Below are 25,560 nucleotides of genomic sequence, written 5' to 3' on the forward strand. Positions count from 1 at the left end.
GTGAATGAGTTTAAGCAGTCTCAATTCAGTTAATAGTCAGTTATCACAGTGCTACTTAACATTAAACTGGTGAGCTAGCTCAGATTTACAAGAATGGCATTGTGAGACTGACAGTGGGAACTTCAATTTAGTTTTAAAGCAGGTTATTAGCACAGGGCAGAGGGAGATTCACAGCACTGCGCATAATCCTGGTATAAACTGTGAACAAACCCGAACAAACCGATTACTACCAGTGTGTATTCTGTTTATATTTCCATGAGAAGTAAGTACAATATGTTTATTTATCTCTACCATTTATACGCAGCTCTGAGGAAGCACAGACTAACTCTCATTTATTCAGTCTTTATCACATCTCCCTGAAATGTCTGAAAGTGCTTCACAGACACTGAATTACTTTGAAGTAAAATAACAAATGTCACAAAAGAAAACAAGCTGATTTTTAATTCTGTGTGAGCCTCTCTTTGCCCTTTGTACTCTCGCTGGCCTCCGTTCCAATCCCGTTCGGAGCCTCTCTTTACATCTTTCTAATCCCTCCCCTTTGCGACTCCCTCCTTTTACAGCTGAACATTTGCAGGGATCATTGCACCTCTTAACACACTGGGGATTTCACATGGGGGAGAGGGGGGCTGATGCAAACATTTCCAAAGTTTCCACTGAGAAATACCATAGAAATACCACACTGGTTAATTAGTTTCTGTGTCACAAACCAATACTGCCGCTGGAACTGGTTTGTTTAGTATGGTGCCTTGTTATGTATCAGTACAATATAACCATTGGCCATACATTGGAAATTCTAACTATTATTTAAAATGAAACCAGCCCTGACCACCAGAGGATTCTACTATGTTCCAAGAATGGTCCCTGTTTAAGTAACATAAAAGTAGAACATTAGTGGAACATTAAGAGAAACACAGATGAGGAAGAGAGCAGGAACAGACCATAGCTGATTCCCTGCTTCAAATCTACTTTGAGTTGATTTATTATCGTCACATGTGTTACTATACAGTGAAAAGTATTGTTTCTTGTGCGCAATACAGACAAGGCACGCTGTTCATAGAGAAGGAAAGGGGAAAGTGCAGAATGTAGTGTTATAGTCATAGCTAGGGCATAGAGAAAGATCAACTTAATGCAAGGTAAGACCATTCAAAAGTCTGACAGCAGCAGAGAAGAAGCTGTTCTTGAGTCAGTTGGTACGTAGCCTCAGACTTTTGTATCTTTTTCCTGATGGATGAAGGTGGAAGAGAGAATGTATGGGGTGTGTGGGGTCCTTAATTATGCTGGCTGCTTTGCCAAAGCAGTGGGAAGTGTAGACAGAGTCAATGGATGGGAGGCTGGTTTGTGTGATGGATTGGGCTACATTCACAACCTTCCTTGTGGTTATCACCCCTTCCCTATATCTATTAGTTCCCTGAGACACCATGGATGAGAATCTCCAGTCTCCCAGCCCTGTGTTTCCCTCTGGTGGGAGGTGGGAATTCCCACTGATGTCACCCCAGAAACCCATGGGCAGGGGTGTGCTGCTGGCAAGATTGGAGAATCCGCGGGTGTGAACGGCTGGAGAATTCTGGCCAACGTTTCAGTCCATCTCAACCTTAAAATTAATGGTGATGAAGCATCCGCAGATAGCTGGCGAGCCAACTATAAAGACTCACAACTCTGAGTGAAAAGCGACCTCTTCATCTCGGTCCAAAAGGCGTCACCATTTCTTATCTCTCCCATTGAAGGTTTTATCTTTGCACAGTGGGTGGGATTCTCCCAGATAAATTCTAAGTGTCAAATTCACTTGAAAACTGCAGTAAATCCTGCTGGTTTTTTCAGCCGGTGTTTCAAAATGAATCTCCCACACTTTGCACTGTAGAGTGCCCCAGAGTAAATTCCGCTGAAAATCAGTGGCTGGGGCCTATTCCTGCTGGAGAAGCCAGCAGCAAAGTGCTGGGTGCGCCACTGCACATGCGCTGATCTGTCGGTGCTGAGATTGGTGCATGCACTGTCACCCTGCACTGTTGGCCTCCCAATTGCTGACCAACCCCTCAATCCCCACATCAATTACCCAGCAACCGCTCCACTGCCCAATTGCTCCTTCCCCCTCCCCCAGGAAGTGGCTGCGCTAGCCTCGCCATCCCCACCCCACCTCCACCCTTCCCTCCAACCACCCCCCACCCCCAATTCAGCCACCCCCTCGCAGTCCCATCTCGTGACTACAACCAGGCCCACCCCTTCCCCAACCTGGCAGGCTGGCCACTCTCCCAGCCCCAATCACCGACCCCCCCCCCAACAGCCCCAATCACCGACCCCCCCCCTGCAGCCCCAATCACCGACCCCCCCCCCACAGCCCCAATCACCGACCCCCCCCTACAGCCCCAATCACCGACCCCCCCCCAACAGCCCCAATCACCGACCCCCCCCCACAGCCCCAATCACCGACCCCCCCCCCACAGCCCCAATCACCGACCCCCCCCCACAGCCCCAATCACCGACCCCCCCCCTGCAGCCCCAATCACCGACCCCCCCCCCACAGCCCCAATCACCGACCCCCCCCCCACAGCCCCAATCACCGACCCCCCCCCACAACAGCCCCAATCACCGACCCCCCCCCCACAGCCCCAATCACCGACCCCCCCCCCCACAGCCCCAATCACCGACCCCCCCCACAGCCCCAATCACCGACCCCCCCCCACAGCCCCAATCACCGACCCCCCCCAACAGCCCCAATCACCGACCCCCCCCCACAGCCCCAATCACCGACCCCCCCCCACACAGCCCCAATCACCGACCCCCCCCAACAGCCCCAATCACCGACCCCCCCCCACAGCCCCAATCACCGACCCCCCCCCCCACAGCCCCAATCACCGACCCCCCCCAACAGCCCCAATCACCGACCCCCCCCCACAGCCCCAATCACCGACCCCCCCCCAACAGCCCCAATCACCGACCCCCCCCCACAGCCCCAATCACCGACCCCCCCCCCCACAGCCCCAATCACCGACCCCCCCCCCCCAACAGCCCCAATCACCGACCCCCCCCCAACAGCCCCAATCACCGACCCCCCCCCACAGCCCCAATCACCGACCCCCCCCCACAGCCCCAATCACCGACCCCCCCCACAGCCCCAATCACCGACCCCCCCCCAACAGCCCCAATCACCGACCCCCCGCCACAGCCCCAATCACCGACCCCCCCCCACAGCCCCAATCACCGACCCCCCCCACAGCCCCAATCACCGACCCCCCCCCCACAGCCCCAATCACCGACCCCCCCCCACAGCCCCAATCACCGACCCCCCCCCACAGCCCCAATCACCGACCCCCCCCACAGCCCCAATCACCGACCCCCCCCTCCCACAGCCCCAATCACCGACCCCCCCCCAGCCCCAATCACCGACCCCCCCAGCCCCAATCACTGACCCCCCCCCAGCTCCTATCACTGACCCCCCCCCCAGCTCCTATCACTGACCCCCCCCCCCCCAGCTCCTATCACTGACCCCTCCCCAACTCCTATCACTGACCCCCCCCCAGCTCCTATCACTGACCCCCCCCCCCAGCTCCTATCACTGACCCCTCCCCAACTCCTATCACTGACCCCCCCCCAGCTCCTATCACTGACCCCTCCCCCAGCCCCAATCACCGACACCCCCCCCCCACAGCCCCAATCACCGACCCCCCCCCACAGCCCCAATCACCGACCCCCCCCCACAGCCCCAATCACCGACCCCCCCCACAGCCCCAATCACCGACCCCCCCCCCCCATAGCCGCAATCACCGACCCCCCCCCAGCCCCAATCACCGACCCCCCCCAGCTCCAATCACCGACCCCCCCCCCAGCTCCAATCACTGACCCCCCCCAGCTCCTATCACTGACCCCACCCCCAGCCCCAATCACCGACACCCCCCCCCCCACAGCCCCAATCACCGACCCCCCCCACAGCCCCAATCACCGACCCCCCCCCACAGCCCCAATCACCGACCCCCCCCCACAGCCCCAATCACCGACCCCCCCCCACAGCCCCAATCACCGACCCCCCCCCACAGCCCCAATCACCGACCCCCCCCCACAGCCCCAATCACCGACCCCCCCCACAGCCCCAATCACCGACCCCCCCCTCCCACAGCCCCAATCACCGACCCCCCCCAGCCCCAATCACCGACCCCCCCCAGCCCCAATCACTGACCCCCCCCAGCTCCTATCACTGACCCCCCCCCCAGCTCCTATCACTGACCCCCCCCCCCAGCTCCTATCACTGACCCCCCCCAGCTCCTATCACTGACACCCCCCCAGCTCCTATCACTGACCCCCCCCCAGCTCCTATCACTGACCCCCCCCCAGCTCCTATCACTGACCCCTCCCCCAGCTCCTATCACTGACCCCCCCCCAGCTCCTATCACTGACCCCCCCCCAGCTCCTATCACTGTCCCCCCCCCCAGCCCCAATCACTGACCCCCCCCCAGCTCCTATCACTGTCCCCCCCCCCAGCCCCAATCACTGACCCCTCCCCCAGCTCCTATCACTGTCCCCCCCCCCAGCCCCAATCACTGACCCCCCCCAGCTCCTATCACTGTCCCCCCCCCCAGCCCCAATCACTGACCCCTCCCCCAGCTCCTATCACTGACCCCTCCCCCAGCTCCTATCACTGACCCCCCCCCAGCTCCAATCACTGACCCCCCCCCAGCTCCTATCACTGTCCCCCCCCAGCCCCAATCACCGACCCCCCCCCAGCTCCTATCACTGTCCCCCCCCCAGCCCCAATCACTGACCCCTCCCCCAGCCCCAATCACTGACCCCCCCCAGCTCCTATCACTGACCCCTCCCCCAGCTCCTATCACCGACCCCCCCCCAGCTCCTATCACTGACCCTCCCCCAGCTCCTATCACTGACCCCTCCCCCAGCTCCTATCACTGACCACCCCCCCAGCTCCTATCACTGACCCCCCCCCCCAGCTCCTATCACTGACCCCCCCCCAGCTCCTATCACTGTCCCCCCCCCCAGCCCCAATCACCGACCCCCCCCCAGCTCCTATCACTGTCCCCCCCCCAGCCCCAATCACTGACCCCTCCCCCAGCCCCAATCACCGACCCCCCCCAGCCCCAATCACTGACCCCCCCCAGCTCCTATCACTGACCCCTCCCCCAGCTCCTATCACCGACCCCCCCCCCAGCTCCTATCACTGACCCCCCCCCAGCTCCTATCACTGACCCCTCCCCCAGCCCCAATCACCGACCCCCCCCAGCCCCAATCACTGACCCCCCCCAGCTCCTATCACTGACCCCCCCCCCAGCTCCTATCACTGACCCCTCCCCCAGCCCCAATCACCGACCCCCCCAGCCCCAATCACTGACCCCCCCCCAGCTCCTATCACTGACCCCTCCCCCAGCTCCTATCACCGACCCCCCCCCCAGCTCCTATCACTGACCCCACCCCCAGCTCCTATCACCGACCCCCCCCCAGCTCCTATCACTGACCCCCCCCCAGCTCCTATCACTGACCCCCCCCCAGCTCCTATCACTGACCCCTCCCCCAGCTCCTATCACTGACCCCTCCCCAGCTCCTATCACTGACCCCCCCAGCTCCTATCACTGACCCCCCCCAGCTCCTATCACTGACCCCTCCCAGCTCCTATCACTGACCCCTCCCCAGCTCCTATCACTGACCCCTCCCCCAGCTCCTATCACTGACCCCTCCCCAGCTCCTATCACTGACCCCCCCCAGCTCCTATCACTGACCCCTCCCCCAGCTCCTATCACTGACCCCTCCCCAGCTCCTATCACTGACCCCCCCCAGCTCCTATCACTGACCCTCCCCCAGCTCCTATCACTGACCCCCCCCCAGCTCCTATCACTGACCCCCCCAGCTCCTATCACTGACCCCCCCCCAGCTCCTATCACTGACCCCCCCCCCAGCTCCTATCACTGACCCCCCCCCAGCTCCTATCACTGACCCCTCCCCCAGCTCCTATCACTGACCCTTCCCCCAGCTCCTATCACTGACCCCCCCCCAGCTCCTATCACTGACCCCCCCCCCAGCTCCTATCACTGACCTCCCCCAGCTCCTATCTCTGACCCCCCCCAGCTCCAATCACCGACCCCCCCCAGCTCCAATCACCGACCCCCCCCCCAGCTCCTATCACTGACCCCCCCCCAGCTCCTATCACTGACCCCCCCCCAGCTCCAATCACCGACCCCCCCCCAGCTCCTATCACTGACCCCCCCCAGCTCCTATCACTGACCCCTCTCCCAGCTCCTATCACTGACCCCTCTCCCAGCTCCTATCACTGACCCCCCCCCAGCTCCTATCACTGACCCCTCCCCCAGCTCCTATCACTGACCCCTCCCCCAGCTCCTATCACCGACCCCCCCCAGCTCCTATCACTGACCCCCCCCCAGCTCCTATCACTGACCCCCCCCCAGCTCCTATCACTGACCCCCCCCAGCTCCTATCACTGACCCCTCCCCCAGCCCCAATCACCGACCCCCCCCCACAGCCCCAATCACCGACACCCCCCCCCCACAGCCCCAATCACCGACACCCCCCCCACACAACCCCAATCACCGACCCCCCCCCAGCTCCAATCACTGACCCCCCCCAGCCCCAATCACCGACCCCCCCCCCCAGCTCCTATCACTGACCCCCCCCAGCTCCTATCACTGACCCCCCCCCAGCTCCTATCACTGACCCCCCCCCAGCTCCTATCACTGACCCCCCCCAGCTCCAATCACCGACCCCCACCCCAGCTCCTATCACTGTCCCCCACCCCAGCTCCTATCACTGACCCCCCCCCAGCTCCTATCACTGACCCCTCCCCCAGCTCCAATCACCGACCCCCCCCCAGCTCCTATCACTGACCCCCCCCAGCTCCTATCACTGACCCCTCCCCAGCTCCTATCACTGACCCCTCCCCCAGCTCCTATCACTGACCCCTCCCCAGCTCCTATCACTGACCCCTCCCCAGCTCCTATCACTGACCCCCCCAGCTCCTATCACTGACCCCCCCAGCTCCTATCACTGACCCCCCCCAGCTCCTATCACTGACCCCCCCCCAGCTCCTATCACTGACCCCTCCCCCAGCTCCTATCACTGACCCCCCCCCAGCTCCTATCACTGACACCACCCCCAGCTCCAATCACTGACCCCTCCCCCAGCTCCAATCACCGACCCCCCCCCAGCTCCTATCACTGACCCCCCCCAGCTCCTATCACTGACCCCTCCCCAGCTCCTATCACTGACCCCTCCCCCAGCTCCTATCACTGACCCCTCCCCAGCTCCTATCACTGACCCCCCCCAGCTCCTATCACTGACCCCTCCCCAGCTCCTATCACTGACCCCCCCCCAGCTCCTATCACTGACCCCTCCCAGCTCCTATCACTGACCCCTCCCCAGCTCCTATCACTGACCCCTCCCCCAGCTCCTATCACTGACCCCTCCCCAGCTCCTATCACTGACCCCCCCCAGCTCCTATCACTGACCCCTCCCCCAGCTCCTATCACTGACCCCTCCCCAGCTCCTATCACTGACCCCCCCCAGCTCCTATCACTGACCCTCCCCCAGCTCCTATCACTGACCCCCCCCCAGCTCCTATCACTGACCCCCCCAGCTCCTATCACTGACCCCCCCCCAGCTCCTATCACTGACCCCCCCCCCAGCTCCTATCACTGACCCCCCCCCAGCTCCTATCACTGACCCCTCCCCCAGCTCCTATCACTGACCCTTCCCCCAGCTCCTATCACTGACCCCCCCCCAGCTCCTATCACTGACCCCCCCCAGCTCCTATCACTGACCCCCCCCAGCTCCTATCACTGACCCCCCCCAGCTCCTATCACTGACCCCCCCCCAGCTCCTATCACTGACCTCCCCCAGCTCCTAGCTCTGACCCCCCCCCAGCTCCAATCACCGACCCCCCCCAGCTCCAATCACCGACCCCCCCCCCCAGCTCCTATCACTGACCCCCCCCCAGCTCCTATCACTGACCCCCCCCCAGCTCCAATCACCGACCCCCCCCAGCTCCTATCACTGACCCCCCCCCAGCTCCTATCACTGACCCCTCTCCCAGCTCCTATCACTGACCCCCCCCAGCTCCTATCACTGACCCCCCCCAGCTCCTATCACTGACCTCCCCCCAGCTCCTATCACTGACCCCCCCCAGCTCCAATCACTGACCCCCCCCAGCTCCTATCACTGACCCCCCCCAGCTCCTATCACTGACCTCCCCCCCAGCTCCTATCACTGACCCCCCCCAGCTCCTATCACTGACGCCCCCCCCCAGCTCCTATCACTGACCTCCCCCAGCTCCTATCTCTGACCCCCGCAAGCTCCAATCGTCAACCCTTCCCAGCCCCAATCACCGACCTCCCCCCACCCACAGCCCCCCCACCGCCCCAATCGCTGGCCTCCCTCCCTTTGTCCAAATGCAGAAGGGCAGTGGGATACCTCACCCCCATCAATCTCCCACCCCAGAGGCTGCACCTCCCCTCCCCCATTAGTTCTGCTTCCCTTGGCATCGCCCAATGCCTGGTGAGCAGTTCCAAGGTGCCTGCTGGGCATTGCCACTTTGCTCCTTGGGCAGTGCCAGTGGCCAGGTTGGCACAGCCTGACTGGAAAGATCATTTCTATACATTTGTATCTCATTATTAGACCCATACGCCTGAACCTTTCCTCCCCTGTATGGAGAAGCGTTGAGCTCAGACTGGTGAGAAGCATGGCCAGTCTCCCAGGGCTTGCATCTGGTCGGCAGACCTCCCACAGTATCATTCGGGGGGTGGTAGAAGATCATGCCTGGGAACTCCTCCCCTCGTTAACCTTTGTGCACAGGGGCAACCTTTAAAAATGGGGCCCCGACCTTCTAAAAACAGACAAACTCAATCAGAGACCACCCTGCCAGCGTGATGCTGAGGGACCCAACCCTTTCCCTGCTTCTTACCAAGCCTAGGATGATACAGCAGAGAAAGCTGCCTTAGCAGTAAATGCAGGGAGGATGTTCCCAATGGTGGGGGAGCCCAGAACAGGGCTCACAGCCTGAGGACTCAGGGTAGACCATTTAGGACAGAGATGAGAAAATATTTCTTCATCCAGAGTGGTGAGCCTGTGGAATTCATTACCACAGGAAGTAGTTGATGCTAAAACATTGAATGTATTCAAATAGCAGCTGGATATAGCACTTGGGCTGAATGGGATCAAAGGTTATGGGGAGAAAGCAGGATTAGGCTATTGAGTTGGACAATCAGCCATAATCGTAATGAATGGCAGAGCAGGTTTGAAGGGCCAAAAGGTCTCCGCTTGCTCTTATCTTCTATGTTTCTATTGGTGCCAGTGGCTTTAACACTGCTTCTCCCAGTGTCTGCCTATCTGCCTTTGTCGATATTCCAGAAATTTCTTTCATTGGATACTCTTCGCTACCAGCGATAATTAGGTCAGTTTGTGTTTTTAGCTGATTGGAGCCGGATAGTTATTTCTGCGTTGGTTCCATGTCACAGGCGGAAGTTCAGCATTAAGACAACTAATTGAGCATAAAATCTATTGTTCCCCAATTGAATCCAAATTGGTGTACAAGTGCCGAACACTGGCAAAGCATCTGAATGTTTCGCTTCTTCAGCTGCTAACTGCTTTGTTAAGGTGTTCAAATTGATTTCCTGATTATAATCAATGAATCAATACTTATTAACAGCCAATCTGAGCCTGTTCCTTGATGCTCAGTAACTTAGAACCCCAACAAGAATACTAAAGTGAGTCTGCGAATCCAGCTAGATGATCACAATAAGTTCCCTTTATTTAAGAAAAAGCAAGACAAGCATGTAATTGACTGAACGGAATAGGAAATGAACTAGAAAGATTCACCTCGCCAGCCTGTCAAATTCAATTCTCCACAATGTAGGCAAAGTTGTGCATATTAAAGAGCTCTGTCGGCATTGAACTCAGTGAGAAACCACTAGCAGACCTCCACATTAGGAGCGCACTGACCATTCACTGTTAAACAGGCTTTTGTCAGCCCAAGTTTATCAATTTTTAATGGAATATTTCACTTTTTTATTCTTCGATCCCCGTCTTCTTTCAGCACAGAGTAAACCCATTTGATCGATTGCACTCTGCCAATGTTCAAACAGACTACTCACCTTGCTTTTTCATTGCAAACTTTTCTTTAACTTTTGTGCTAGTATTTACCTAATCCTTCAAATGATGTTGTCAAATCTGCTTCAATGTTCACTTATGGTAAACATCCCACCTTCTAATGAATGTCTCAATCGAAAAATTAACTTCTCCCTTTCTGCTTCAGTTGACAGTTGGATCTGTGTAGAGTTGTGACATGGTTGTGACAATAGGTTGTGATCTGTGTAGAGTTGTGACAATTGCCAAGAAGCCTGGATTAATAATCCAGAGAATGTAAATTTATATCCATACATGACATGTTACAAAAAGCGCAACTGATTCACTAGTGTTCTTTAGGAAAGGAAAGCTGCAGTCCTTACTGTGACTCCAATTCCAATATGGTAGATTCTTCACTGCTACCTGAAGAGGCTGAATGAGCAGTTAGCCACATCAAACTAACCCTACAGAGATTGAAATCAGGGGAAACACTCTTCACTGGTTAGAAGCATAAAGGAAGATGCTTATAGTTGTTGGAGGTCAGTCATTTCAGTCCCACAATATCACTGCAAGAGTACCTTGGGGTGTTTTAGATTCAACCATCTCCAGCTGCTTCACCAATGGCTTTCCCACCATCACAAGGTCAGAACCGGGGATATCAAGTGTTCAGTTCCGCTCACAACTCCTCAGAAACTGAAGCAGTCTGTGCCCACATACAGCAAGATCTGCAGAATATGCAGACTAGACTAGTGACCAATGACATGAGATGTGCTCAGAGAATTGAATCATACTGTGGGATTAGGGTTGTATGTTAACAGATTTAGGAAAAGATCTGAAGGTTAAAGGCATCAAGTGGTGAAGAATCCACCCCTGAATCGTGACATGAACTCATGGATTACAGAGCTAGGTGGGAAATGAGAATTACGATATTGATGAGGCACGGAGAGAGGAGAAACCAATGGGTGTTGGGGAAGACAGAGAGGCTCTTGTGAGCAGCAGAGTCATAGAGATTTACAGCGTGGAAACAGGCCCTTCAGCCCAACTTGTCCATGCTGGTCCTTTTTATTTAAACCCCAAAGCTAATCCCAATTGTCCAAATTTGGCCTATAAGCCTCTATACATATCTTATCCATGTAACTGTCTAAACACTTTTTAAAAGACAAAATTGTACCTGCCTGAACTACTACCTCTGGCAGCTTGTTCTAGACCCTCACCACCCTCTGTGTGAAAATATTGCCCCTCTGGACCCTTTTGTATCTCTCTCCTTAAACCTATTCCCTTTAGTTTTGGACTCTCCTACCTTTGGGAAAAGATATTGACTATCTAGCTGATCTATGCCCCTCATTATTTATAGACCTCTATTAATTCACCCTCAGCCTTCTACGCTCCAGAGAAAAAAGTCCCAGTCTATCCAACCTTTCCTTATAACTCAAACCATCAAGTCCCGATAGCATCCTAGTAAATCTTTTCAGCACTCTTTCTAGTTTAATAATATCCTTTCTATAATAGGATGACCAGAACTGTACACAGTATTCCAAGTGTGGCCTCACCAATGTCTTGTACAATTTCAACTCCTGTATTCAATGTTCTGACCAATGAAACCAAGCATGCCGAATGCCTCCTTCACCACTCTGTCCACCTGTGACTCCACTTTCAAGGAGCTATGAACGTATACTCCTATATCTCTTTGTTCTGTAAGTCTCCCCAGTGCCCAACCATTACCTGATTAAATCCTGCTCTGGTTCAATCTACCAAAATGCATCACCTCGCATTTTTCTAAATTAAACTCCATCTGCCATTCGTCAGCCCACTGGCTCAATTGATCAAGATCCTGTCGCAGTTGGAGATAACTTTCTTCACTGTCCACTATGCCACCAATCTTAGTGTCATCTGCAAACTTGCTAACCATGCCTCCTATATTCTCATCCAAATCATTAATATAAATGACAAATAACAGTGGACCCAGCACTGATCATTGAGGCACACCGCTGGTCACAGGCCTCCAGTTTGAAAAACAACCACCCTCTGTCTTTTGTCATCAAGACAATTTTGTATCCATTTAGATACCTCACCCTGGATCCTGTGAGATTTAACCTTATGCAACAACCTACCATGTGGTACCTTGTCAAAGCCTTGCTAAAGTCTGTGTAGACAACATCAACTGCACTGCCCTCATCTACCTTCTTGGTTACCCCTTCAAAAAACTCAATCAAATTTGTGAGACATGATTTTCCACTCACAGAGCCATGCTGACTGTCCCTAATCAGTGCTTACTCAGAGGGCTACAGTGAGCAGGAGAAGGGCTACAGTGAGCAGGAGTGTGTTGGATAGATGATAAGGAACAGGGACTTGGGTGAGTTGTTGGTGGTGAGCAGACCAGTAGGAGGAACAGTCGTTGCGGACAGGCTTTCCCAGGACACGATGGAACAGCTGGCTTTCCCTAGCGTCTCTGGAGCTCCCTGAAACAAACTGCCTCCCTCCATTGTGAGCTCTTCTGAAACTCCAAACCCTGCCATTGTGTTGAAGCAGTTCTGGAATAAAGCTGATGTCTTTCATGGCCTGAGGAAGGAGGAAGCCGGATTCTGACTCGAGACTGGGAAGAGGAGTGGGCCTGAATCTGCTTTTCCCTCTTTACGATATTAGAATTCACAGAATGTAAATGTGATCATTGTCCATGCAGTTATATAGACCTCTTCATATTCATATTCCCATGTTAAAACATCAGGTAAATAACACTTATCGACCTCAAACACCATCAATATTTGATCGTTGTAAGGAGTCCCTTTGAACTTCAGATCAAAGGATATCACATGCTTCTTTGATGAAAGAAAGGGCAAAGGCATTTCAAATTCAGAACAGATTCCAATCATGAAGACTCGGGCTGCCTTTCTGAAATCCATGGGTGATTAAAACTACTTTCCAACAATGGAAAACATCAGGTGTAAAGGAACAGATTAGTCAGTAAACTCGCTCCACTTTCATCAAAACAGCCCTTTTCGGCAGGTTCCGTTCTCAAGGTTACCGCAGATCCTGGCTGGAGTAGGAGACATTTACGACAATCTATTAGATTGGTCAAAATCTGCCTTTTACAATCCGTGCTCGGCCTCCTGAACTGAATCAAACCACTCCAAAAGGCTGGCACTTCTTTCCAGATTAAAGATTCCAAGATGTTACTCTGGCGGTGTGGCCCCTTTAAGGGTCACATGACCCACCTGGGACCTATTGCATGGAAGCACATGAGCCTTAGCCAATGGGAGGAAAGCGCATGGATGCCGGGGAGCAAGGGGCCCTCAGTGTGAGGCCAGGAGTCATTGGCAACAAGAGTATAGTTGTGAGTGTCAGCGTTCAAGGGGGAAGGGTGTGCCTCCAAAGATCTCCAGAGACGGCCGGAGGATTGAAGGCTGGGCCGTTACACTCAGAGACATCTATGGGGAGAGTTGGAGAAACTTGGTTTGTTCTCACTGGAACGATGGAGGTTGAATGGTGAGGGGTCAATTACTAGAGGGCATTGGTTTAAGGTGTGAGGGGCAAGATTTAAAGGAGATGTACGAGGTGAGTTTTTTACACAGAGAGTGGTGGGTGGCTGGAACTCGCTGTTGGGGGAGGTGGTGGAAGCGGATATGGTAGTGACTTTTAAGGGGCATCTTGACAAATACATGAATAGGATGGGAATGGAAGGATATGGTCCCTGGAAAGGGTAGGGAGTTTTAGTTCAGTCGGGCAGCATGGTCGGTACAGGCTTGGAGGGGCCGAAGGGCCTGTTCCTGTGCTGGAATTTTCTTTGTTCTTTGAGGATTCAGTATTTTTTCACAAATAATGAGATTACTGGGAGAGACAAACAAAAAGTCATCTTGCTTACGACATGCGATCCCCAGAGTATAAGCTCTCTGGAGGCTCCAGGTGCCAAGTGATTGATTTGTGGTGTTAGCGAAGGAACATTACAATTTATGATATTACAATGGTATAAGTTCAATTCATCCATCAGGGACCCAGGGGAGACAATCTCTGCATTTGTTGTGGACCTTCATCAAGATGGCTGAGCACTTTGAATTTGGCTCTTCATTGAATGACATTTTATGCAATCGCTTGGTTTGTGGTGTTAACAAACTGAATATATAAAGGAAACTATTAACAGAAACAAAAATATTCCTGGACCAAGGAATAGAATTAGCTTAAGGCACTGTAAGTTCCTTAAGAAGGGTTCTTTTGAGCGATTGTGTGCAGGATGTTGAAGTGAATCAACTTTGGAGGAAAATGGCTGTGAGGTGAGGACCTCGAGTGACAGGCACAGAGGGTGAACAGAGATCCCCAGAGCCAGATCACAGACAGAAACAAAAGAGTCAGCACCCCTCCCCTCTCCCCACTGAATACTGGACCCCTTCACCCCCCACCTCTCCCACCCTAGCTGACCAAACAGCCACCCACACAGTAAATGCCAGCACCCATCTGCCACCTGCAAATGACCATCACTGGCATCACCAGCACCCACAACTGCTCCCATCACCACAAATAGATGGATTGCACCGCCCCCTCCCCCCCCCCATGAGACCCCCACTGTGGTCTGCCCCTGGCATAGCCAGCTGGCATAGATTGGTACTGTTACCAACCTGGCAGTACCAACTTGTGCTGGGGGCCTTGCCAACCCAATACCTGGCCATGCCCCTCTCCTCTGGGGTTTACATTCACCTTTCTGCTCCTGAAGGAATCCCCACGACAGCCTCACACCTGGGTGATTTCATAATATGGAAATGAAATTTAACTGTATGCAAACAGTGCGCGTGACCCTGATTACATTTCTGGTGACGGGTGGTGAAAACTGGAAGTTGCAATCTTACCAATGAGACCAGTGATTTCTGGATTTTGCTGCATTTTGAGTCCGTGCTGCTATTCTCACAGACAGCGAGTGTGGGCTCAAAATCCCACTCTTTGTTTGCTTCACTTGTAACAGGATGGGCCACATTCAGACAGGATGCTAGGCAGGCAGAGTACTCCCAGCTTCCAAATAAACCACCCTGATCCCAGTAAATAAAATAGAGGAAGAAATTTGTGATAGTAGGGGATTTTAATTTTCCACATATAGATTGGGACTCGCATACTGTTAAAGGTTTAGACGGGGTAGAGTATTTTCTACATCAATATATCGAGGTGCCAACTAGAGAGAATTCGATGATGATCTCCTATTGGGAAATGAGTCAGGACAGGTGATGGATGTGAGTGTGAGGGAACACTTTGGATCCAGTGATCATAATGCTATTAGTTTCAACCTGATCATGGATAAGGAAAGATCTGGTCCTCGGGTTGAAGTTCTGAACTGGAAAAAGGCCAATTTGATGAAATGAGAAGGGAGCTGGGAGGTGTGGATTGACACAGGCTGTTCTCCGGTAGGGATGTAAATGGAAAGTGGAAGGCCTTCAAAGGAGAAATTTTGAGAGTGCAGAGTTTGTATGTTCCTGTCAGGATTAAAGGCAAAGTAAATAGGAATAAGGAACCTTGGTTCTCGAGGGAGATTGTAACGGTGATTAAGAGGAAGAGAGAGTTGTATGAAATGGACAGGCAGCAAGGAACAGATCAGATGCTCAAGGACTATAAAAAGTGCAAGAAGCTACTTAAGAGGGAAATCAGGAGGGCTAAAAGAAGACATGAGGTTGCTTTGGCAGACAGAGTGAAAGAAAATCCAAACAGCTTCTATAGGTATGTTAGGAGCAAAAGGATAGTGAGGGATAAAATTGGTCCTCTTGAAGACCAGAGTGGTAGACTTGTATGGAACCAAAAGACATGGGGGAGATACTAAATGGGTTTTTTTGCATCTGTATTTACTGAAGAAACAGGCATGGAGTCAATGGAAATAGGGCAAACAGGAAGGGAGGTCATGGAACCTTTACAGATTAAAGAGGAGGGAGTGCTGGCTGTGTTGAGGCAAATCAGAGTCGATAAATCCCCAGGGCCGGACAGGGTATTCCCACGGACCATGAGGGAGGCTAGTACTGAACTTGCAGGGGCTCTGGCAGACGCATTTAAAATGTCAGTATTCACGGGGCAGGTGTCGGACGATTGGAGGGTGGCTCATGTTGTTCCGTTGTTTAAAAAAGGTTCCAAAAGAAATCCGGGAAATTATAGGCCAGTAGGTTTGACGTCGGTGGTGGGCAAGTTATTGGAAGGTGTGATAAGGGGCAGGATCTACAAATATTTGGATAGACAGGGAATTATTAGGGAGAATCAACATGGCTTTGTGCGTGGTAGGTCATGTTTGACCAATATATTAGAGTTTTACAAGGAGGTTACCAGGAAAGTGGATGAAGGGAAGGCGGTGGATGTTGTCTACCTGGATTTTAGCAAGGCCTCTGACAAGGTCCCTCATGGGAGGTTAGTTAGGAAGGTTCAGTCGCTAGGTATACATGGGGAGATAGTAAATTGGATTAGACACTGGCTCAATGGAAGAACACAGTAAAAAGTCTGACAACACCAGGTTTTAGTCCAACCTATTTATTTGATAATATTCTCACTAGCTTTCGAGGGGACAGCCTCTTCGTCAGGTGAATGGAGAGTTCTGGCCTCAGACAGAGCATATAAAGCACAGACAGTTTAGAGATTACTGATCAGTAATCTCTAAACTGTCTGTGCTTTATATGCTCTGTCTGAGGCCAGAACTCTCCATTCACCTGACGAAGAGGCTGTCCCCTCGAAAGCTAGTGAGAATATTATCAAATAAATAGGTTGGACTAAAACCTGGTGTTGTCAGACTTTTTACTGTGTTTACGCCAGTCCAACGCCGGCATACCCACATCATCAATGGAAGAAGCCAGAGAGTGGTTCTGGAGGATTGCTTCTCTGAATGGAGGCCTGTGACTAGTGGTGTGTTGCAGGGATCGGTGTTGAGTCCATTGTTGTTTGTCATCTATATCAAAGATCTGGATGATAATGTGGTAAATTGGATCAGCAAATTTGCTGATGATACAAAGATTGGAGGTGTAGTGGACAGTGAGGAAAGTTTTCAAAGCTTTTAGGGGGATTTGGACCAACTAGAAAAATGGGCTGAAAAATGGCAAATGGAATTTAACGCAGACAAATGTAAGGTATTATACTTTGGAAAGACAAACCAAAGTAAAACATACAGGGTAAATGGTAGGACTCTGAAGAGTGCAGTTGAGCAGAGGGATCTGGGAATACAGGTACAGAATTCCCTAAAAGTGATGTCGCAGGTGGATAGGGTCGTAAAGAGTGCTTTTGGTACATTGGCCTTTATAAATCGGAGTATCGAGTATAAAAGTCGGAGTGTTATGGTAAGGTTATATAAGGCATCGGTGAGGCCGAATTTGGAGTATTGTGTACAGTTTTGGTCACCTATTACAGGAAGGATGTAAATAAGGTTGCAAGAGTACAGAGAAGGTTCACAAGGATGTTGCCGGGACTTGAGAAACTGAGTTACAGAGAGAGATTGAATAGGTTAGGACTTTACTCCCTGGAGCGTAGAAGAATGAGGGGAGATTTGATAGAGGTGTATAAGATTTTGATGGGTATAGATAGAGTGAATGTAAGCAGGCTTTTTCCACTGAGGCTAGGGGAGAAAAAAACCAGAGAGCATGGGTTAAGGGTGAAAGGAGAAAAGTTTAAAGGGAATATTAGGGGCTTCTTCACACAGAGAGTGGTGGGAGTGTGGAATGAGCTGCCAGGTAAAGTGGTAAATGTGGGGTCACTTTTAACATTTAAGAAAAACTTGGATGGGTTCATGGATGAGAGGGGTGTGGAGGGATATGGTCCAAGTGCAGGTCAGTGGGACTAGGCAAAAAATGGTTCGGCACAGACAAGAAGGGTCAAAAGGCCTGTTTCTGAGCTGTAATTTTCTATGGTTCTATTTTCTATGGTTAAGATTCAGAAGGAAATGCTGAGATTTATAAGTTAAACATGGTTAAGTTGAGCAAGAGATCTCCATTGACAGAGTCCTTCTTGTGAAGGAGCGACCACTGAGTATGGAGGTTCGCACAGGTGCTGGGAGCTGGGTGAACAAACCTACAAATTCCTATGAGAAGGTCTCCAACCCCTAAGATTCAGCAGGAGGACTGCCAGGTTAGCCACTGGGGGAGTATATTCAGCACCACAACTGCACCAGTTTGGTACTAACACCAGTCCACTCAATTACCCATGAGTGAAAGGTCAGAGGCCAAGCTTGATGCGGCAGGCGGGGGGATTGGTTACAGTAGATAAAGCTAAGTTGTCTGGAATGTTTTTAAATGACTGATACTGCTTCTCAAGAAATTCTGGGTAAGTGCAAAGACAGTTATCAAAATGAGCTCAGTCAGATTTAGCGGGGGTTCAAAGCCAAAATCTATGTGAACCCTGAGTTCAGAGCTACATTTCTGAGAGCTCAACCCAAAACATACTCGCTACAGCAGAAAGCCGAGGCATTTGGTGGAATTAGAAGTTATAAAGCCAGTACAGTTCTCCGAATGGGGAGCCCCTATTGTTCCCAAGCTAAATCCAGACTGCACTGTCATGATCTTGGTTAACTATTCTCACCGAGCAACCCAACTTGACAGGTACCCAATACCTCAGATAGACTAAAAGCTAGCTGGGGGCTCACATTTGCAAAACTCTTTATTTCAGCCATGCTGACCCATAACTTGAACTAGACAAAGATTCCGGAAAATATGTAACAATTAACAATTTACACACACATTTTGACTCTGACGCAGGTTCGTCCAGACTTGGAATGTTAGTTCTATTCTCTCACCAGTGAATGGGGAGTTTGGTATTGGGCCAAAAAGAATGGTTTCTATCTTCCCAAGATTTAATTGGAGAAGAATTCTGCTTATCCAGCGCTGTGTCTGACAAGTGTTCAGATCATTTAGTAATAGTGGAGGAGTTCATGGAAGGTCAGTGAGGCAATACTTGGTGTCATCAGTGTATGGGTGAAAGTTAATGCTGTGCTTTTGGATGTTGTATCAGAAATGTGCCTCATTTAATGTATTGCATCATTTGGAATTAACAGGAAATTAGTGACTCAGAGATTCTGGAGCTTGTCCACAGTGCCCTGGGGCGGATGACAGTGGTACGACAGATCTTCCCCACCTCCAAGGACCCCAATCGCAGATGCATGAGGAACAACCATCGCATTTCTTCACTACTCTGTGACCCACAGGAAGGCTACTTACAAACACTACAGGTCAGTGAGTGATAACAACAAGTAAAACTTCTCCATCAAACTTTTCCAGGTCCCTGTGTTAGAACAGTTTAAACTTAAGCAGCTTCAGGAATGTGATGGAACTTTGCATTCCCGGAGATCTAATGGATTTATTGGAGAAATAGTTTCCTTTGTGAACAATATTTAGGCCTCAGCTATTCTGTCCCCACGCGAAACCGGTGAAGGAGAAACTAATTTTTGAATTATTTCACAAGTCTTGTGACAGTAAACTGTGGCCTAGCCTTCATCACTGGTTTGTCCAGGGGTGACAGAGCCTATTTGATAAGGTTCCCCATGGTAGGCTCATGAAGAAGATAAGGTGGAGTGCGATAGAAGGAAATTTGGCCAATTGGATAAGTAACTGGCTGTACCATAGAAGACAGAGGGTGGTGGTGGAGGGAAAATTTTCAGACTGGAGGCCAGTTCCCAGCGGTGTACCACAGGGATCAGTGCTGGGTCCTCTGCTGTTTGTGGTTTTTATCAATGACTTGGAAGTGGGGGCTGAAGGGTGGGTTAGTAAATTTGCTGATGACACCAAGATTGGTGGAGTAGTGGATGAGGTGGAGGGCTCTTGTAGGCTGCAAAGAGACATTGATAGGATGCAGAGCTGGGCAGAAAAGTGGCAGATGGAGTTTAACCCTGATAAGTGCAAGGTGATTCATTTTGGTAGGACAAACTTGAATGCGGATTACAGGGTCAACGGCAGGGTTCTGAGGAATGTGGAGGAACAGAGAAATCTTGGGGTTCATATCCACAGATCTCTGAAGGTTGCCACTCAAGTGGATAGAGCCGTGAAGAAGGCTTATAGTGTGTTCCCGTTTATTAACAGGGGGTTTGAGTTTAAGAGCCTTGGGGTTATGCTGCAACTATACCGGACCTTGGTGAGGCCACATTTGGAATATTATGTTCAGTTCTGGTCACCTCACTATAAGAAGGTTGTGGAGGCATTGGAGAGAGTGCAGAGGAGATTTACCAGGATGCTGCCTGGTTTGGAGGGTAGGTCTTACGAGGAAAGGTTGAGGAAGCTGGGGCTTTTCTCTTTGGAGCGGAGGAGGATGAGAGGCAACTTAATAGAGGTTTATAAGATGATGAGGGGGATTGATAGAGTGGACGTGCAGAGACTATTTCCTGGGGTGGATGTAACTGTTACTAGGGGGCGTAACTATAAGGCTCATGGTGGGAGATATAGGGGGGATGTCTGAGGTAGGTTCTTTACTGAGAGAGTGGTTGGGGTGTGGAATAGACTGCCTGCTGTGATAGTGGAGTCAGAAACTTTAGGAACTTTCAAGCGGTTATTGGATAGGCACATGGAGCACTCCAGAATAATAGGGAGTGGGATAGCTTGTTCTTGGGATTGGACGTAGCTCGGCACAACATTGAGGGCCAAAGGGCCTGTACTGTGCTGTAATGTTCTATGTTTCTATGTAAAATCGAAGGCTTTGGGTGGTTTTGACTCTCCAGTTGAATAGTTACCCAAGACAGGTTAGAAAGATTAAACCCAATTCTAACTCCTGGATAACTTTGGTACTGACCCTCCTGACATCCACCTACCCCCTCACCTTCAACTAACCCCCAGTCCCCTGATCACCAACTACCCCCTCTGCCACCCCTGACTGACTACCCCCTGAACACCTATCTGTACACTCCCACCCTCCCAGCTCTCTGCTGATCACCTGACAATCCAAGCAAGCCCCAATCCCTCACTGACCACCCGACTACCCTCATATCCCCTCAACTACTGACCAGCCACTGACCAACCCCCATCCTCTCCTCAACTCCCCCTTGGCCATTCATCCATGCCCTACCTCCCAGCGCCCTCACTTCATCCTCCCTCTTCCCTGACTACCCAGACCCTGCCCACTCCCCCATGAGCTGTCCTGCCCACTTCGCTCACACAGTTCCCTTCCCCCAAGTGCTGTAAGCAGGAGACGTGCCTTCACTTCTCCGGATGGGACTGCAGCGCACAAAGGATCCCAGACAGTCTGTGCTGCACATTCCATAGCAAGCTGGCTGAGAGATATCCAACCCCAGACTGGGGGAAGTGAGAGTGACTATGCCACAGTGCTCACTGCTCCTTGGAGGATCCAACCCATTCATTCAGTTTCTTTCTCCACAGAGGCTGCCTGACCTGCTGAGTATTTCCAGCATGTCTTTCGTTCAGTGTCTGCAGTAGTTGGTTACTTTGATTTTTAGGTTGGATGTTTAGGGAAAGCCTTGTGAGGATGGAATGATTGTTGTCTTATCCTGAAACAGCTCTGGCTCCCATTACATTGTACAAAAATCGCAGCTGTCTCGTAGAAGCAGTTTGAAGCTGGAGTCAATCAGTCCATCAAACCCACCCAGAGAATAGCTGGAAACTCAGTGCTGAGTTACACTCTCTCTCTCTCTCTCTCTCTCTCTCTCAAACACACACACACACTCTCTTTCACACACACACACACACACACATTCACACACTGATACACACACATCATACACACACTCACACACTCTCTGACACACACACACACTCACACACACACACATTTTGGGAATGTGACTCAGATTGCTGGGAAATTGTAGCTGGAATAACATTCTCTCAGTGAAAGATTTTATGAATGCTGCAGGTTTCTGCAGCTGCTGTTCTACATGTCATTGAAATACAGATCACACCTGTCATCATTATCGTGACTACAAATAAATGTCTTTCATTTAAAGAATAGAATGTTATGTTCTTTGATGAGAAGCACAAACGTACTGAAATACTCCAGTGAATGAGTGTCAGTTTTGCTGCTATGAATTTGGAACGTAACATCAGTCAGTAAGACTGACTCCTGTACTGGTGTTTGCAGATGAACACAGAGTGAGTGTGAACTATGAAATGAATAGAGTTTATCTGTTAGTTCCACAGCAGCACAGTCTCTGCACTGCCAGCATACATGACACTTCACTCAGATAACCATTTCTGGAGGAGAAAGTTCCTGGCCAACCCTCAGAAACAGGAAAAGCTGATCCCTCTCAAACCTTGAGTATGCAGGGTGCCCAATACACTGATGTCCATCAACCTCGGAGTTTTCTAATGGTTCCCAATTCTATGTTCCAATCCAAGTTATTTGGCAGTGATAACCAGTTTGAATGGATGGAATCTGTCCCTGTTTCTGAGGAGTATGTGTAAGGAGTTGGATGGGAATGGCAGCCAGCAAATCTGTGCACATTTGGAAAGAAGAATTCAACACCAAGGTAAAGGTTCAATTGAAAAAGGCTGATTAAACCCACTTGTACCAGTGACTATGTGACCTCAGTCACTGTCTGCAATCTCCAGGATCTCTGGAATATTTCCCTTATCCAAGTAAATCCCTGACTATCAGTGTAGTCCCATCTGATTGGTTCTTCCCCTTATTCCCAGATATGATGTGGAATTGCTGGTGTTGGACTGGGGTAAGCACAGTAAGAAATCTCACAACACCAGGTTAAAGTCCAACAGGTTTATTTGGAACCACGAGCTTTCGGAGTGCTGTCACCTGATGCTGCTCCGACACACCTGACGAAGGAGCCGCGCTTTGAAAGCTCGTGATTCCAAATAAACCCTGTAGGACTTTCACCCGGTGTTGTGAGACTTCTTACTGTGCTCTAAGATATATCGATTCCTGTTATCCTGTGTGCTTGGTGGATTGGAGATAACTATCTACCCCCTTTCCTATTGGAATTATTTCATTGGGTATTAGAAATTGCAGACCAAGAAATCAAATTTCACTCCTCAGACAAAGCTGGAGAAATCTTACACATCCGGAGCACACGGGGGCAAGGTGGAAGGTCACAAGGTTGAAGTGTGGTTAGGGCAGTGACAGTCCAATACTGAGCACCATGGATCATAACCACAGCCTTCCCTTTTGCTGAGCTCCTCACTCAGAGACAGGGGCACACTGAGGAGATCGGAAGATGCCTCAGGGAATGGATGGTGAGAACACATTGGCAGCACAGTGGCACAGGGGTGGCACGGTAGCACAGGGGGGTAGCATGGTCGCACAGTGGTTAGCACTGCTGCCTCACAGCACCAGGGACCTGGATTCGATTCCCGGCTTCGGTCACTGTCTGTGTGGAGTCTACACATTCTCCCCGTGTCTGCATGGATTTCCTCCAGGTGCTCCTGTTTCCTTCCACAGTTCAAAGATGTGTGGGTTAGATGGATTGGCCATGCTTAATTGCCCCTTAGTATCAGAGGGACTAGCAGGGTAAACACATGAGATTATGGAGATAGGGTCTGGACGAGATTGTTGTCGGCGCAGACTCGATGGGCTGAATGGCCTCTTTCTGCACTGTAGGGATTCTATGAACAACTGGATAGTCTGAGCAGCATTCTTCACAGCAAAGCAATGGGAATGAGTCAGACAGAGAGCAATGTGAATGATCAGGAACAGAAAACTGTATCAAATCCCCTCAGTGCAAAGGGAAACTGCTGTGTTAATGCTGCTACTCACTATCATTACTGACAATACAAGAAATGTCAACACTCAGGAGTTGGGAATGGCTTCTCAGTAACAGTGATCTCTCTGTTCCACAGACATCCAATCTTTATCTTTATGATAGTGTCCTGTTACTGGCTGGAGCTTTTCACAGGAAGCTTGAGGACCGGAAATGGCACAGCATGGCAAGCCTCAACTGTATGAGGAAGTCAACCAAGCCCTGGAACGGAGGGAGGTCGATGCTGGACACCATTCAAAATGTAAGAGGAACTGAACTAAAAATCTGAGGGTTCTGAAACTGCAGAGAAGGCAAGTAGGCCACGTGGGGTCTGAGTGGGAGTCCTGAGAATTCTCTTGTCCCCAGTGCTATAGGTGTAGATTCTCGGAAGAGAAACACCAGCTTTACGTTTCTGGTGTGGGAGCTTTATCTTGAAAGTTAGAAACCTTTTGTAGGACTGAAGGATTGAAGAAAGAAAGTTACAGTCACATAGAGAACGTTAAGAGCTGCATGATGACATAGTAGTTAGCACGGCTGCCTCACAGCGCCAGGGACCTGGGTTCAATTTCAGCCTTGGGTCACTGCCTGTGTGGAGTTTCCACATTCTCCCCGTGTCTGCTTGGATTTCTTCCAGGTGCTCTGATTTCCTCCCACAATCTGAAAGACATGCATTGGCCATGCTAAATTCTCCCTCAGTGTACCCGAACAGGCGCTGTAGTCTTTGGCAACTAGGGGATTTTCACAGTAACTTCATTGCAGTGTTAATGTAAGCCCACTTGTGACTGATAAATAAACATTAGCTTTACACTATGTTAACGAAAGTGAGTAAATTACTTTGTTAGACTCTCTCGAGTATTTCATTCCTTCACATTCACCTCGCTCCAGTGTTTTTATTCCCCCTGGCATGGATTGACGTTACTCAGTACCTAGTCCACATTGTTTTCATGATAGTTATTCTGAGCTGCAAAATGCAATGAGCAAGAACGGCCTCCAGTGAGTTCTAGTCCTGCTATGTGACCTGTGTTACTGAGAAAGACAGTTTGCATTTTGTGCCTGGGAAACCTGAGAGTAGAGGAAATGAAATCTCTGAGTGGAGTCCTTGCTTTGAGAGCTGGGCTTTAGGAATATTGCTGGGCAGAGGCTGGGTAAGTCATCCCTTACTGCTTGTTCCCAATCTGAAGAGAAGTTGATTCTGTCGGCTGTGGGGGACAGCTGTGTATTCTGGGAAGTCTGGCTGATCACCTGGCTTCTCCCAGGAATCCGGAGATCCTGCTGCTGGGGATTGTTAATGTGCTGATTGGTAAAAGCTGCATTGCCATTGGCTGTTAGAAAATGTGCAGAATTTTGTAGCTAAGATGAGATTTGATCGCAGTTGCTAAAACTGAGATTGTATTATATATGAGAACAGAAAAGTGACAGTGCCAGGCAAAAGGCAGGGAATTATAGGCCGGTTAGTTTAACGTCTGTTGTAGGTAAAATGTTAGAATCCGTCATCAAGGAGGAAATAGCGAGGCATCTTGAGGGGAATCGTTTGATAGAGCAGACGCAGCACGGTTTCATTAAGGGGAAGTCGTGTCTGACGAATTTATTGGAGTTCTATGAGGATGTGTCTAGGGCGGTGGATAGAGGAGAGCCGGTGGATGTGGTCTTTCTTGATTTTCAGAAGGCGTTTGACAAGGTACCTCACAAGAGGTTATTGCAGAAGGTCAGGGGGCATGGAGTTGGGGGTAGGGTGTTAGCGTGGATAGAGGATTGGTTGTCAAATAGGAGGCAGAGAGTGGGGGTTAATGGGTGCTATTCGGATTGGCGGATGGTGACTAGTGGAGTGCCCCAGGGGTCGGTGCCGGGGCCTCAGCTATTTACCATTTATATAG

The 25,560-nt window shown here is 50.8% G+C and overlaps 1 protein-coding gene across 1 annotated transcript in view; it reads left to right on the forward strand.

The window, feature by feature from the left end:
• The window catches only part of LOC145360388 (glutamate receptor ionotropic, delta-1-like), an 800,432-nt gene that overhangs the window by 686,582 nt on the left and 88,290 nt on the right, over positions 1 to 25,560 (forward strand). Inside the window, exons 6-7 of the mRNA XM_080215582.1 lie at positions 19,055 to 19,228; positions 23,787 to 23,948. Coding sequence (XP_080071708.1) covers positions 19,055 to 19,228; positions 23,787 to 23,948 — 336 coding nt within the window. The remainder of the gene's footprint in view (positions 1 to 19,054; positions 19,229 to 23,786; positions 23,949 to 25,560) is intronic.

This window comes from Carcharhinus amblyrhynchos, chromosome 31 (genome assembly GCF_965287045.1).
Source record: "Carcharhinus amblyrhynchos chromosome 31, sCarAmb.v2.hapA, whole genome shotgun sequence".
NCBI lineage: Eukaryota > Metazoa > Chordata > Chondrichthyes > Carcharhiniformes > Carcharhinidae > Carcharhinus > Carcharhinus amblyrhynchos.